This window comes from Hemicordylus capensis, chromosome 14, assembly GCF_027244095.1.
Source record: "Hemicordylus capensis ecotype Gifberg chromosome 14, rHemCap1.1.pri, whole genome shotgun sequence".
NCBI classification, from domain to species: domain Eukaryota; kingdom Metazoa; phylum Chordata; class Lepidosauria; order Squamata; family Cordylidae; genus Hemicordylus; species Hemicordylus capensis.
Window position 1 is genome coordinate 21,167,612 of NC_069670.1, and position 14,393 is coordinate 21,182,004.

At 45.9% G+C, this 14,393-nt stretch overlaps 1 protein-coding gene and 1 long non-coding RNA gene across 7 annotated transcripts in view; both read left to right on the forward strand.

Moving 5' to 3' along the window:
* Positions 1-14,393, forward strand: part of LOC128337663 (uncharacterized) — a 34,638-nt gene that overhangs the window by 2,857 nt on the left and 17,388 nt on the right. For 2 of the 6 annotated variants that reach the window (XM_053278900.1, XM_053278901.1), the window contains exons 3-6: positions 2,830-3,139; positions 4,483-4,581; positions 4,667-4,716; positions 9,230-9,752. In XM_053278900.1, coding sequence (XP_053134875.1) covers positions 2,830-3,139; positions 4,483-4,581; positions 4,667-4,716; positions 9,230-9,445 — 675 coding nt within the window. In that variant the 3' untranslated portion in view covers positions 9,446-9,752. Of the gene's footprint in view, positions 1-2,829; positions 3,140-4,482; positions 4,582-4,666; positions 4,717-5,674; positions 5,777-9,119; positions 9,753-14,393 lie in introns of those variants that run through there. The other 4 variants (XM_053278902.1, XM_053278904.1, XM_053278903.1 and 1 more) reach the window with 4 other exon arrangements.
* LOC128337673 (uncharacterized) lies at positions 6,491-7,232 on the forward strand. Its single transcript, XR_008312396.1, has 2 exons — positions 6,491-6,840; positions 6,908-7,232. It is a non-coding gene; the product is annotated as an uncharacterized LOC128337673 (long non-coding RNA).

Here is a 14,393-nt window from a genome sequence, read left to right on the forward strand (position 1 = left end):
AAAAGTAAAGCAGGCAGCAACCTTCAAGGGCAACCAGTGCCCAGGGTTGGCCAGTTAGGGCACCACCAGCTGAGGGCCTACCTGATTGGGCCAACTCCTGAACCCCCAAGAACAGTGGCAAGAGCCATGCAGGCAGAGGCGTATCTAGGGAAAAGAGCGCCTGGGGCGAGCACTGAAATTGTGCCCTTGTCCAAACATCTGACACCCATCTTTCAGATAACTTTACCATAATATCAGCTCAAAAACACAAGTTCAGACACTTTCAGGAGAAACAGGTTGTAAGCAACACACACGCATACACACACACACAACCGCGCATGTGGCACATATGTGCCACTCGCCTTCCCAAGGAAACGCAGCACATCCATGTGCTAGGTGTGCCTCCATAGAGCTAAGCAGTGAAAGCTCTCTTGAGCAAATGCTCTGCCACCTCAGCACCCCTCACGACAGGTTGTTGCCTCCAAGAAATCCAGGGATGGGTTGTTTTCTGTCCAAACAGCTTTTGCCTTAAAGGGAGATGGTTGCAATGGGACATCCTGGGGGGCCCCAAACAATCTGAAATTATCCAGCAGCTTACAATAGGCTTGGATCCAGCAGCCTGATCAGGAAGAAGCTGGAAGTTGCAACTAGCCACAGAACAGCAAAACAGTGTGATATTCAGTTTGTTTTGTGTGTGTTTTAAGCACCACACAAGTTAAAGGCAGGCACTTTCCAAGTGTGAAATCCCACAGGCCTTATAGCCTTATAATCAGATTGGTTGACAATATGCAGATAAAGACAGAGCTCTGTATAGAGAATTAAACAGCATGTGAGTGAATATTTCTATTTTATTCCCTGCCTCTCCCCTCCGCCCACCCTTCAGTTTTGCCAGCTTACAAGGCATTAAACGAACATTGTCTTTTTAAGGGATGTTTTGTCCACTTACTTTTGTGCCATTGATATCTGTTTTTGCAATGCTTGGGTCCCTTGCCAACAACTTTGCATTCTTCTGACTCCCTAGATCAGGGAAAAATCTAGACTTGGGTCTCGCAGAGACCATTTGAGCATGTGCGGTGGCCATTTTTGTTTTCAGCAGCCTTTTAAAAAAAAAATTAAAAATGGCTGCTGCACATGCTCAGATGAGCCCTGCGAGGTCCTATGCCTTGCCAGGCCTCACAGAGGCCTTTTGGGCATGTGCGGCCACCGCCAACATGGCCACCGCACTGATCTTTGTAGGCCCAAACAGGCCTGAAAATTAGCCCGAGACAGGTTGAGGCAGTGATCTAAGAGGCCGGGCGGGGGGGGGGAACCCTTGCAGACCCCGCTGCAGCTCTTAGGAAGCCCCCAAAGGGGCTATCCACGAATTGGGGAGGGGTTGGGGGGCAGCATGGCGCTGGCGCCCCCGCCCAGTGGGCTGCCCTCCCTCTAGCTTCACCTATGCATGCAAGTCAATCGAGGGCTTTGTGCCACTCCTGTTATGACATAGGATCAGGAAGCTGCCGTATACTGAGTCAGACCCTTGGTCCATCTAGCTCAGTATTGCCTACCCAGACTGGCAGCAGCTTCTCTGAGGTTGCAGGCAGGAGTCTCTCTCAGCCCTCTCTTGGAGATGCTGCCAGGGAGGGGACTTGGAACCTTCTGATGCTCTTCCCATCCCTTAAGGGTAAATATCTCTCAGTGCTCACACATGTCTCCCATTCACATGCAAACCAGGGCCTTTGAATTGCAAACCAGGGCATTTTGCTTAGCAAAAGGGACAATTCATGCTTGCTACCACAAGACCAGCTCCTCCCTTTGTTACCTGGGAGGCCCAGTTACCACAAACCAAAACAAACAAAGATGATTGAAGGAAGCAATAATCACCATTTATTGAAAAACCAGCGCTGGTGGCCCCTCCCTGAGCTTAACAGCTAGTCAGAGAGACGCGCGCAGCTGCCTGGGTCACAAGTTTTTATACTTTGGCATAACTACATAGCTGGGCGTCAACATTCAGCCCTGGGGACCAATCACATTATTACACATCGTATACATTCTTGCATATGCATGCTTTGAGGCTGGGCCTCTGCCCCAAGCTACGTGCAGTTTCGATTTCACAGAAGGAAGCTAGAGATAACTAACAAAGGCACTTCCTCATACCTTAAGGTTAGCCCACTTCAACCTATCACACGATGCCATGTTAATGAGGAGCCCTGCATCATTGTCCGTCATATTACAAATATTATAATCATTGCTAGTTAGACAAGCATTCCTCTTTGGTACAAAGAAACATTTCTACTGCCTATTGATAAGCGAAACTGTCTTCCTCAGATGGCCTTGAAGTGTTATTTTTACAGGCCTTTGCTTTTTCAAGAGATACAAGGGGGGGGGCTCTTCCTCCTCTAGCTTGTCAGCAAATTTATGGCTTTACAGCTCGCAATTTGGCAAGGCAACTTGCAGACTCTATTAACCATTTCTTGACCAGTGCAAAGACACTTTCCCATTCCATGAGAACAAAGTGATTACAAAGCAGCTTTCAGAAAAGGCATTTTCCCCTCATTCCACACCTTAAGTCTGGCATCCCTCTTTAAATGGGAATCTGGTGTCACTGCAAGGGTTTCAGGGGATGTTCCCGCTGACCTGTGTGAAGGAGGGGGATTGCCCAGCAATTAACTTGGGAGGGGTGCCCTGTTCAGTTGGACCTGGGTGCCGCACAGGGCTTCCTCTTGAATCCTAACATCAGCTTTGCTTTCATGAGTGCAAGACACCTTTTTCTCATGCCGAAGGGTCTTTTTGACCCACCAAATCTAAGAAACAAGGCCTGAGAACAACCTACCATACCATTTCTGGTCATCTTTCTCAACACTTTTTTAGGAACCCCTAGCATCTCCATCCTGGCACTGTCCTCCTTGGCGGGGGCTCCACTTATTCACGGTATCCCCCTACTCTGCCTCGTCTGATGCACACCTTGACTGGGGTGAAATCTCCTGGAATATTGGTGGGGAGACATCTCGGGACCAGAAGGACGCTGACATGGTCGATGGAGAAGGAGTCTTCAGCATCTGGAGTTTGAAGCTGATGTCTCCAGAGTTATGGACCCAAGGGATGTCTTACTCCTGCTCCATCCAAGAAAACAGAAACATCAGTGCTGTGCTGTCCACACAGACAGTGTCCACAAACACAGGTACAGGATGATGGAGTCCCGCATCTGTGGGGGAATTTATATTGGCTAAACCCTATCATCATGGGTAGGTTGGGGCTACTGTTTTCCACTTGTGCAGAATGGGAGCCAATGACCAGCTGAACAAAGGCTTTGTGGGAAATGGAGGTTTGAAAGGGAATGCTGAGGAAGAGAGAGCGCTTTCATTATTCTGGGATGCAGCACCCAACATAAAGAACAGCAAGGGAGAGAGAGAGAGGGCAAAGTTACATCAGGAAGGTAGTGGGTTTCAGATGGGTGAGGGTGTTGAGCATGGAGGAGTAAAGGTCATTGACAGGGCTATATTGGGAAGATCATTGGATGAAGGTCGTTGAAGGTTATTGAATTTATTGGGAAGGCCATTAGTCATTGAGTGAAGGTCAATGAGTATTATTATTATTATTATTTTTACATTTATATCCCGCTCTTCCTCCAAGGAGCCCAGAGCGGTGTACTACATACTTGAGTTTCTCTTTCACAACAACTCTGTAAAGTAGGTTAGGCTGAGAGAGAAGTGACTGGCCCAGAGCCACCCAGCAAGTCTCATGGCTGAATGGGGATTTGAACTCGGGTCTCCCCGGTCCTAGTCCAGCACTCTAACCACTACACCACACTGGCTCCTATTGTATATTGGAGAGGCCATTGAAGTTTGTTGAATGAAGGTCATTGAAGGTCAATGAGTATATTGGAGATGCCATTGAAGGTCATTGAGTGAAGGTCAATGAGTATATTGGGAAGGTCATTGAAGGTCATTGAGTATATTGGGAAGCCACTGAAAGTCATTGAGTGAAGGTCATTGAAGGTCAATGAGTATATTGGGATGACAATTGGAGATCACTGAGTATATTGGGAAGGCCACTGAAGGTCATTGAGTGAAGGTCATTGACAGGGGTATATTGGGACAGGAAAGGAAAATTGGGGGAAAGGCCACAGGGAACATGGAATTTAAGGACTAGGAGCTTTTGCTATATGCAGAACTTATATGAAAGCTTTCTGCAGCAGAAGTCTAGATACAGGTGTCTAGATACAGAAGTCTAGATACAAGAAAATGAGGCACCATGGAAGGCCAGAGAAGGTAAAGCATCTCCCTCATGCTTCCTAAAGGCACTCATCCTTTCACAGGACAGGAAGCACTTTGGTCAAGAGGTTTCAGCCACAACCAAATAAAAACACTTTGATTTTCTACCATAAAAGGATATCTTGATGGTACAGAATACAGCCACGGAAAGGCCTTGGCTGCTTGTTCCCGTACTCTGCATTCAATTCACCCAAAAGGCAGTCTACTTGCTGACCACCCTTCCTTTCTCTCTCTCCCTCTCCTTTAACAGGAAACTGTGCTTCTATGTTATATTTGGGGATCCGCCGTTTTTTCATCCTCCTCTTAATCCCGGCTTTTGCCTTGATCATCAGAATGCATCTTGCCCAAGGTAATGCGTCTGTAAAATAGAGTGCATTATATCCAGTCATTGTTCAGGTGTGAGTTATCCTTTTCTGTTTCTTTTCCCCACCCAGGAAATGTAGAACAACCTGCAGATCAAATACCCATGAGGGAGATCCCAGAGGTAAGCGGCATCCTTGGATGCTGAGATGTGGAAAAGAGAATGAGGAGAATGAGGAGAACTTGTCTTGTAGTAGTGGGCATGAATTCTCTCCTTTGCTAAGCAGGGCTCACCTTGGTTTGCATTTGGATGGGAAATTAAATGAGAGCAATGCAAGATATTCCCACAGCTCAGAAGAAGAGCATCTGCTTTGCATGCAGAAGGTCCCAGGTTCAGTCCCTGGCAGCATCTCTAGGTAGGCCTGGGAAAACATTCAACTGGAGAGCTGATGCCAGTCAGTGAAGACAATACTGAGCTAGAAGGACCAGGGGTCTGACAGCTTCCTGTGTTCTTATGAGAAGGGTTTGGAAAACTTCTGTGAAAGCCTTTGGACTATCCAGGGGTTGGATAACAGGAAGTGAGAATCATGTAGGACTAAAGAAGAGGGGAGAGAGAGGAGACACTGGGGCTATTTCCATGATCTGCAAAAATCGGGCTAGGGGAGACTAGCCCAATTTTTGCAGATCGTGAGAACCTCCAGGCTCGGCTGCGAGCCCGGTGGTTCTAGAGCGGGTAACCCGCTCAAGAACCCCTGCCTCAAAAGCAGGTTTGCAGAGCGAGCACTCTGCAAACCTGGTTTTCTAGCTTGTGAGTAGCTGCAACCCAGCTTCATGCCGCACCTACTCACGAGGAGACCCCCGGAGGGGAGGTGAAAAGGCACTCGCACAGGGCATGCTGGAGCTTGCAGGGGCCGATTGTGCCCCACTACCCCCAGCCCCCGCTGGTTCCGCCACGGAGCCAGCAATCATGTGGGCAGCCGATCCAGCCGCTCAGGGCTCCCTCTCCTCTCACCGCCCCAAACCAGGTCTCACCGATCGTGAGACCAGCTCAATGTCTGGGACTGTAACTTATGCTGATGAAGGAGGCTTTGGAAACATCACATGATAAGGTTTCTAAAAGGCGGCTTGGTTGATTGCCTTAGAACATAAGAAGAGCCCTGCTGGATCAGGCCCAAGGCACAAAGCCCATCTAGTTCAACAACCTGTTTCACACAGTGGTGCACCAGATGCCTCCAAGAAGCCCACAGGCAAGAGGTATGTGCACGCCCTCTCTCCTGCTGTTGCTCCCCTGCAACTGGGACTCAGAGGCATCCTGCCTTTGAGGCTGGAGGTGGCCTATAGCCCTCCAACTGGCAGCCATTGATAGACCTGCCCTCCATGAATTTGTCTAAGCCTCTTTTAAAGCCAGCCAAGCTAGCGACCCTCACTACATCCTGTGGCAGAGAATTCCATAGATTAATTATGTGCTGTATGTAAAAGTAGTGTACTTCTTTTTGTTAGTCCTAAATTTCCAGGTCTTCAGTTTCATGGGATGACCCCTGGTTCTATCATTGTGAGAGAGGGAGAACAATTTATCTGTGTCCACTCTCTCCACTCCATGCATAAATTTATACACCTCTATCTCCTCTTTTCCAAACTAAAGAGCCCAAATGCTGTAGACTAGTCTCATAAGGAAGGTGCTCCAGGCAGAGGTGCTCTTATGCCTGGACTTCAGGGCTGAAGTCCAGGTCTTCCACACCCCCTCGGGGCCAAGTTTCAGGGCCTCCACACCCTCTCGGGGCCTACAAAGTCTTTCTTAGGTGCACCTCTGGCTCCAGGCCCCTCAGGGGCAGATTAAGCTCTTTTCCGATTCTGTAGCTTTGCCCCATAAGGAAGGTGTTCCAGTCCCCTGATCATCTGTGTTGCCCTCTTCTTCATCTTTCCCAGATCTACAATGTCCTCCTTAAGATACAGTGGCCAGAACTGCACACAGTACTCCAAATGTGGCCACACCATAGATTTGTATAAGGGCCTTTGCTATGGGAAAGTGGGGTCCAAGTAACTAGGCATGAAAGCTTTTTTTTAAATGGAAGAAAATGTGTCCTTCTTGTTTCTTTCAAGCCCTTGATATGTCAGAATTAGCAGTGAGAGATATGGGAGGTGGGAACTGCAACATGTTTTTGTGCTAGTAGAATCTCTGGACACACCTGCAATTTTGTACAAAGCGCCGCCTTTGGTCTGCACCACTTCTGAATTGGTCCCTTCTTGTAAGTTGCCTTTCCAATGGAACATGCCCAAGATGGTGTTCAAGTTGAGGAATAGCAATAATGTAAACCGCCCTGAGCCTTTTGGAAGGGCAGTATAAAAGTTTTAATAATAAATAAATAAGAAATAAGAAGGCAAGCAAAGCTGATGCTGATGGTTGGTCTTGTGAATGTGTCACAGAAAATGCACTAGAAAAAAAAATGCAGAGATGAGAAATCATTAAAGAACTAAAGATCCATTGTGGGGGAGACTTTGATCTTCCTGTTTCCAAGTGATTATGAGAAGTGAGTAACAAAAACCGAAAGGTGATTCATATGGATTGACGTCGTCTCCTGGAAAACATACCATTTTTAGAAGAAGGGGAAAGACACAAGGGAGCAAAACAAATTCCAGGGCATTGCATCTTTTAACTTGCTAAATGCAGAAGCTTGCATTAAACACAACTTTTTCCACGGACTAGTTGTATCTGTCATGCGTGTGTGTGCGTGCATGTGTTTGGACATGCAGCTGTATCTCATTGTCCATGTGGGTTCCATTCCTATGGAATTCCTTGCCACGGGATGTGGTGATGGCCACCAGCTTGGATGGCTTTAAAAGGGGCTTAGACAGGTCTATCAATGGCACCTAGTCTGATGGCTGTGGGCCACCTCTAGCCTCAGAGGCAAGATGCCTCTGAGAACCAGTTGCAGGGGAGCAAGAGCAGGAGAGAGGCCATGCACATACCTCTTGCCTATGGGCTCCCCAGAAGCATCTGGTGGGCCACTGTGTGAAACAGAATGCTGGACTAGATGGGCCTTCTTGGGCCTGATCCAGCAGGGCTGTTCATATGTTCTTATATGATCGTGGGTAACAAAACTGAGGATAATGAGTCATTGAGTCTCTGGGATCATGGGGGTTAAGATCCTAGACTTTTAAAACAGACCAAATGATTTATTTATTTTATTTATTTTTTTACATTTTATATCCCGCTCTTCCTCCAAGGAGCCCAGAGCAGTGTCTTACATACTTAAGTTTCTCCTCACAACAACCCTGTGAAGTAGGCGAGGCTGAGAGAGAAGTGACTGGCCCAGAGTCACCCAGCTAGTTTCATGGTTGAATGGGGATTTGAACTCGAGTCTCCCCCGGTCCTAGTCCAGCCTTCTAACCACTACACTATGCTTTTTGTCCACAACACCCTTTTGACGTTCAACTCCTTTGCACGAGTGACGAGAAAAATACTTCCAATACTTCCAAAATACCTCCAGGGAGACTACATGTGTGATCACTGTAAGAGATTCCCCCCTGGGGATGGAGCCGCTCCGGGAAGAGCAGAAGGTTCCAAGTTCCCTCCCTTGCAGCATCTCCAAGATAGGGCTGGGAGAGATTCCTGCCTGCAACCTTCGAGAAGCTGCTGCCAGTCTGGGAAGACAATACTGAGCTGGATGGACCAAGGGTCTGACTCAGTATATTGCAATTTTCTATGTTCCTATGAGATTTGCGGACCAAATTTCACAGGCATAGGTAAGATTAAGCAGGCAGGAAAATCAGGACAAAATTGAGGAGAGCTGGTCTCATGGTGGTAGCAAGCGTGAATTGTTCCCTTTGCTAAACAGGATCCAACCTGGATTGCATTTGAATGGGAGACTACATGTGTAAGGATTCCCCTTAGGGGATGGGGCTGCCCTGGGAAGAGCCCCTGCACTCAGAAGGTTTCAAGTTCCCTCCCTGGCTTCTCCAAGATAGGGCTGAGAGAGATTCCTGCCTGCAACCTTGGAGATGCCGCTGCCAGTCTATGTAGACAATGGGAGTTAAAGATTACAAAACCCTGTTTGGATTCAGCAATATGTCAGAGCATCAAAAAAAAAAAAAAAGAATCCATATATATATATATATATATATATATATATATATATATATATATATATATGAATATTTAAATATAAACTCTTCTAACCATTCAGTTTTATTATGATTATATTAAAATATTCATATATAATATTTGGATTCTTTTTTTCTTTTTCTTTTTTTGGATGCTCAGTATGTCAGCTTCCTATGTTCCTATGGACTTACCTCATCTTCTGCTTATTTCTTATTTCTTTATTTAGTGGATTCCCCCCCCCCCCGTTCATTCATTCTTTTAACATATTTCTATACCACCCCAAACTTGCGTTTCTGGACGGTTGACAATTAAAAATCATTTCAACGTTAAAATCATTTAAAACCCAACATTAAAAGGATTAAAACTAGAAATCTAACCAAAAGCCTGGGTGAACAAATATGTCTTCAGTGCCTTTTTAAAACTTGCCAGAGATGGGGAGGCTCTGATTTCAATATCCTACTTTCTTGGCCTTTCTTCTCCGTTAGTGGATCAGCATCTTTCTTGCAGAGGCTCAGGGGAACTTACAGAGATGCTTAGTGTTGACGGAGAACCCAGCGATTGTGATCTTTCGCCCTGTTTCACTTTCAAACCACAGGATTGGGCTGGCAGGCAGCCCAACAGGACAGGCTTGCAGGCGGTTTGCAGAGGCGGCGTCTGGAGTGACATAGGCAGGAGCTCTTCTTTGCGGTACTGGCCACTGTGCAAGATACAAATCAATAAATGTGGTTTCTTCCTGAGGAAGCCACCATTTTCACAAGTTGACTCAAACTTTCCACCGGCCAAGGACAGCAGAGCGAAACAGTTTGCATAGAGGAGACCTTTAAGTTGTTTTTGAAGCTCTCTTGTGAATTTCTGCGCACTGCTCCTAGAAAAGAGAGGCATTTGTAATGCAAATGAGCATCCTGGGACAACGAAAGGTGAGCATTGAACGTTCACAGGATGACCTGGACTGCTTTAAGCCCCACTGGGGACTCTCATCCTGACTAACACAGTGTTTACAGAAGGACATTGCACTCTGTGTTTTTTTAAATTAAAAAAAATTAAAAACACATCTTTTAAAAGAGGCTTTTTAATGTTCCATCTTTGGTTATATCTGGTAGGTTCCTTAGTTTTTAGTTTGTTATTATTCTCAGTTTTTTGCTTTTAAAGCAACTGTTAATTTGAAACTTAATACTGATTGTGGTTTTTAATAGGGGTGTGCACAAGTGGATTTTTTTGTTTTGATTTGTACCTGAACTGAAACACCCCCAATTTGTTTTGGGTCCGAATCTGACACATACACCCCCGAATCACCCCAGATTTGATTTGTACCTGAATTTTCTGAATCTGAATCTGAATCGACTTGGATTTTAAAAAAGGGCCCTGGGGCCAAAAATGTGGGGGGGGGGTAGTGCCCAATGGGTGGAAGCTACCACCCAAATTTCAAATCCACTCTCATTTGCTACCAGAGAATCTACTCTCAGAACACCTCAGAAACAACAAAACCCAGTGTCCCATGGGCTTGTGGGTTTGGGGGTGGTTGGCACCCTATGTGCACTACACCACCACTCGCTCTGGGCCACCCTGGTGCCCCCCAAGTGGAGTTATGGGGCTTATGAAATCCCCATTATTCCCTATGGGGGGATGCTTAAAGATGCGCAAACTTCAGAAATTCTTTAAAATCACCCCTTTCACAAATGTATTTGAAATCTGGATGGTAGCGGGCACCCATTAGCGCACTACCACCTGACCCACTCTTGTGCCCCCAAAGCCCCCTTTCTGCCCCAAATCTGCCCCAAAGACATGCCAACTTCAAAAATCATTTCAAAACCACCCCTTTGCACAATTTCTTTGAAATCTGGATGGTAGCTTCCTTGTACCCATTGGGCACTACCACCCACCACAACCCACTCTGGGCCACCCTGGTGTCCCCCACGTAGAGCTATAAGGTTGCTGAAATCCCCATGATTCCCTATGGGGAAAAACTTAAAGATACGCCAACTTCAAAAATTCTTTAAATACCACCCCTTTGCCCAATTTCTTTGAAATCTGGATAGTAGCTTCCACCCATTGGGCACTACCCCCCACCCCACTTTTGACACAAAATGGAGGTCCGAATCTCTGGATTTTTTGGATCCAAATCGGGGTGATTTGTTTTGTACCTGAATCTGGGCAATTGAGGGCAGGGATGATTTCTTTTGTTTACAAATCACCCGAATCGGCCAGATTCGGGTACAAATCATTTTGTACCCGAATCGTTTCGCACATTCCTAGTTTTTAAGCTGACTTTTAACTTGTTTACTTAATTTGGTTAATTGTATTACTTATATTGTATATAATATTTATTTTATTGTTGTGAGCTGCCTCGAGCAGTACTAGAGGGGTGGGTTATAAAGATAGATAGATAGATAGATAGATAGATAGATAGATAGCAGAAGGCTCCTTTGCTAGAATGAAGGCTGGAGCTTGTGTTCCAGATTAGTATTGCATTGGTGCAAATATGCTTGTGCAACATGCTTGTTTCACGCCTTGTTGTTTTTAAACGGAACTCTTGTGCAAGAACACAATTCTGCACAGAGGTGCACCTAGGTAATTTTGGAACCTGGACTTAAAGACCTAAAGGCCTTTGGAGCCCCCCCTCCCACTGCAAGTTAAAGTGTCATTCCCCTACACACACACACACACACACACACACACACACACACACACACACACACAGTATTTTTAACACGTGGGGTTTGAGGGCACTAACAGTACTGTAGCTAAACTCACAAGACTATAAAACAGGTCTATTTATGCAAATATGCATTCGCAGAAACATTTCAACATGCAACTTAACATATTCCCACCCCACATATTTCTTGCCCCACGCCCCCCTCTGTCTCTAAAGCAGAGGTCATGCTCAGCACAGCTCACAGTCACACTCAGCCGCCTGGTGCAGTGCAGGCTGGCGACGCAACAACCACACCACCAGGAACAGACTAAAAGGGATTTGCGGGAGGGGGGGCAGGGGGAATGGAGGGCCTGGAATTCAGCCCAGAAGTCCAGGGTAAGAGCACCTCCGGATCTGCAAATCCCTGCTTTTTAATGCAGCTAGGCGATCTTCTTGTGCGAGTAGAGCTTTCTTCACCAACTTTGTTAGGGTGTCAGCCAGAATTTTTATGATGGCAAAATCACAAGCTAAATCCCGCAGCTGTAGGGAATGGGGAATTCTTCTTCACACTCCTGCTCAGGCTCATAGCTACGCGAGAGTGGGCTCATGTTCACCCCTCTCTCCAGTGGCCGCTCATGCACACCAGCCACGCCCCCTTCAGTGACATCACAGGCAGGAGGTGTGGCCAGCACCCCGGAAGGGTCACACGTCTCTTTGGATTTTCCAGCCGCCTTCATTGTCGACTGGGAAATGGATTGATTGATGGACAGATTGATTTATATGCTGCTTTTCATTAAAATAATCTCAAAATGGTTTAAAATATCATTAAAATAATGCATAATTAAAATACAAAAGTGCAGCTAATATAAATATAAAAATAATATCTCTTTAAAAATTTAAGAACCCATTAAACAAATAATACATAAATGACAGGACCCTTCCGGGTGCTGGCCACACCCCCTGCTTGTGATGTCACACACAGAGGGCGTGGCCGGCAACCGGAAGGGCCAGATTTGGTCAGATTTTGGTCAGGAGCACATTTTGCAGCCAGCTTCATTGTCAGCTGGGTGTTTTCTTCATTCTCTCTCCAAGTGAGGGAGAGAGAACATGTAGCCAACAACGAAGCCACAGGGGCGTAACTATCCTAGGGCATGGGGAGACAGTTGTCTGGGGGCCCACTGCCTTGGGGGGCCCCCCAGAGGCAAGTCACATGACTGACTCCCCCAGCCGTGCACCGGCCCGGGCTTCCTTCAGTTGTATTCATCCTCCGAAATTGATGTGAGTGTTAAGACCTGGAGCTACCAGAACAGCATCTCTTTCTCTAGTACCATTCAATGACTTGCATCGTCCACAATTGACAAAACCTTTAAAAAAATAATTTAGGATGGCACATAGGAGATATATATATATATATATATATATATATATAGAGAGAGAGAGAGAGAGAGAGAGAGAGAGAGAGAGAGAGAGAGATGCTTTTTGTTACCACTATTCAGCTTCATTTAAGATTTCTTTCCTTCATCAGCTGAGCTTCGGGGGGGCATTTTAAAATCTTGTCTCTGGGCCCACTACTACCTTACTATGCCTCTGCAAAGCCGGATGGGAACAAGGCCAACTGGACTTCAGGGGAGGGGCAAGGGGCAAGCCAGACATCTCCCAGGAGCTGGGCGGCTCGTGTTCTTTGAACCCCTCCGCCCGATTATAGCTCCGCCTCTGCTCCCACTAGGAGAGTTACACCTGACTTCACATGTGTTGAGTTTCCCTCTGGTGAGTGAGTCCAGCAGGACACGAAGGAGGCTGAAGAAGATTAAGGAGCTGCTGTTTCCCACCAAAAGGGTCCACCCCTCTTCCTGGAGATCTCCGGAGATGCCCCAGGACACCTGGACCAATTTGGACCAATGGTCTGGTTCGGTAAATGTCAGCTTTCTATATTCCTATACCAAAGGTCAAGGTAAAGTTGTGCCCTCGAGTCGGTGTCGACTCTTGGCGCTCACAGAGCCCTTTGGTAGAATACAGGAGGGGTTGACCATTGCCTTCTCCAGTGCAGTATGAGATGATGCCTTTCAGCATCTTCCTATATCGCTGCTGCCTGATATAGGTGTCTGGGAAACATACCAGCGGGGATTCAAACCAGCAACCTCTTGCTCCCTAGGCAAGTTTCTTCCTCACTGCACCAATCAGTGGCTAACTGTAGGTTATATGAAAATTTCATTTGGCCAGGGCCCAGTTTAGACCAACGGCCATCACATCACCGTGACAGGCAGTGTCCACCTCTTCAGATGAACACAGCTGTAACTCTGAGCAGTGGGGGCGGTCAAGTAATGTCCTCAGGGTGGGATGTCCGGCCCATTTTGTAATGCTATGTGGCCTTTTAAGTTTAATATTTAATTATGTTAATGTTTGAATTGGTTTTATATCATGAACTGCCCAGAGACCTTTTTGTATAGGGTGGTATATAAATGTACTAAATAAAGAACAAAAAACAATAACAACATAGCTTAGGGTCTCAGTGTGTCTTATTTTTTAAAAAAAAAAACTTTATTAAAACAAATTTACAATGCTAAACAATATTGATTCAAACACAAACAGCAAAGCATAATACAACAAACCACAATTCCTCAATCCATCCACACACTAATATTGTCTCTGGTAGGTAAACAACCATAATTTCCCCATAAAGAATAAAATCTGACCAAATTACCTAAAAAGAATCATTTGTAGTCTGGTTTGCACGGGACCGAATAATATGGGTTATCTTTTTTGAGACCACAGTATGCCGTAAGTTCTTGCAACAGATGTCCATCGGGCAGGTTTGATTTTTCCATTGTTTGGCTATAGCTAACCTGGCAGCAGTTACAATATATATATATTAATTTTTTGAATGTCACATCTGTATTGACCCCAGAAAATAATTTACTAACACCAACTGGGGGCATAATCCTATTTTCTGGTTTGTAATCCTGCACATCTCTGTGAATACCTCTGTCAAAAAGGATAAGACCATAGGACAGTCTAAGTGTGACATAATTCAGCCCTGAATCTAGGAATCCTTCGATTTTTCCAAGGTGTCTGTGATGGAAACACTAGAAAGCACACACTTAAAACAGTGCAAAAAATATTTCATATA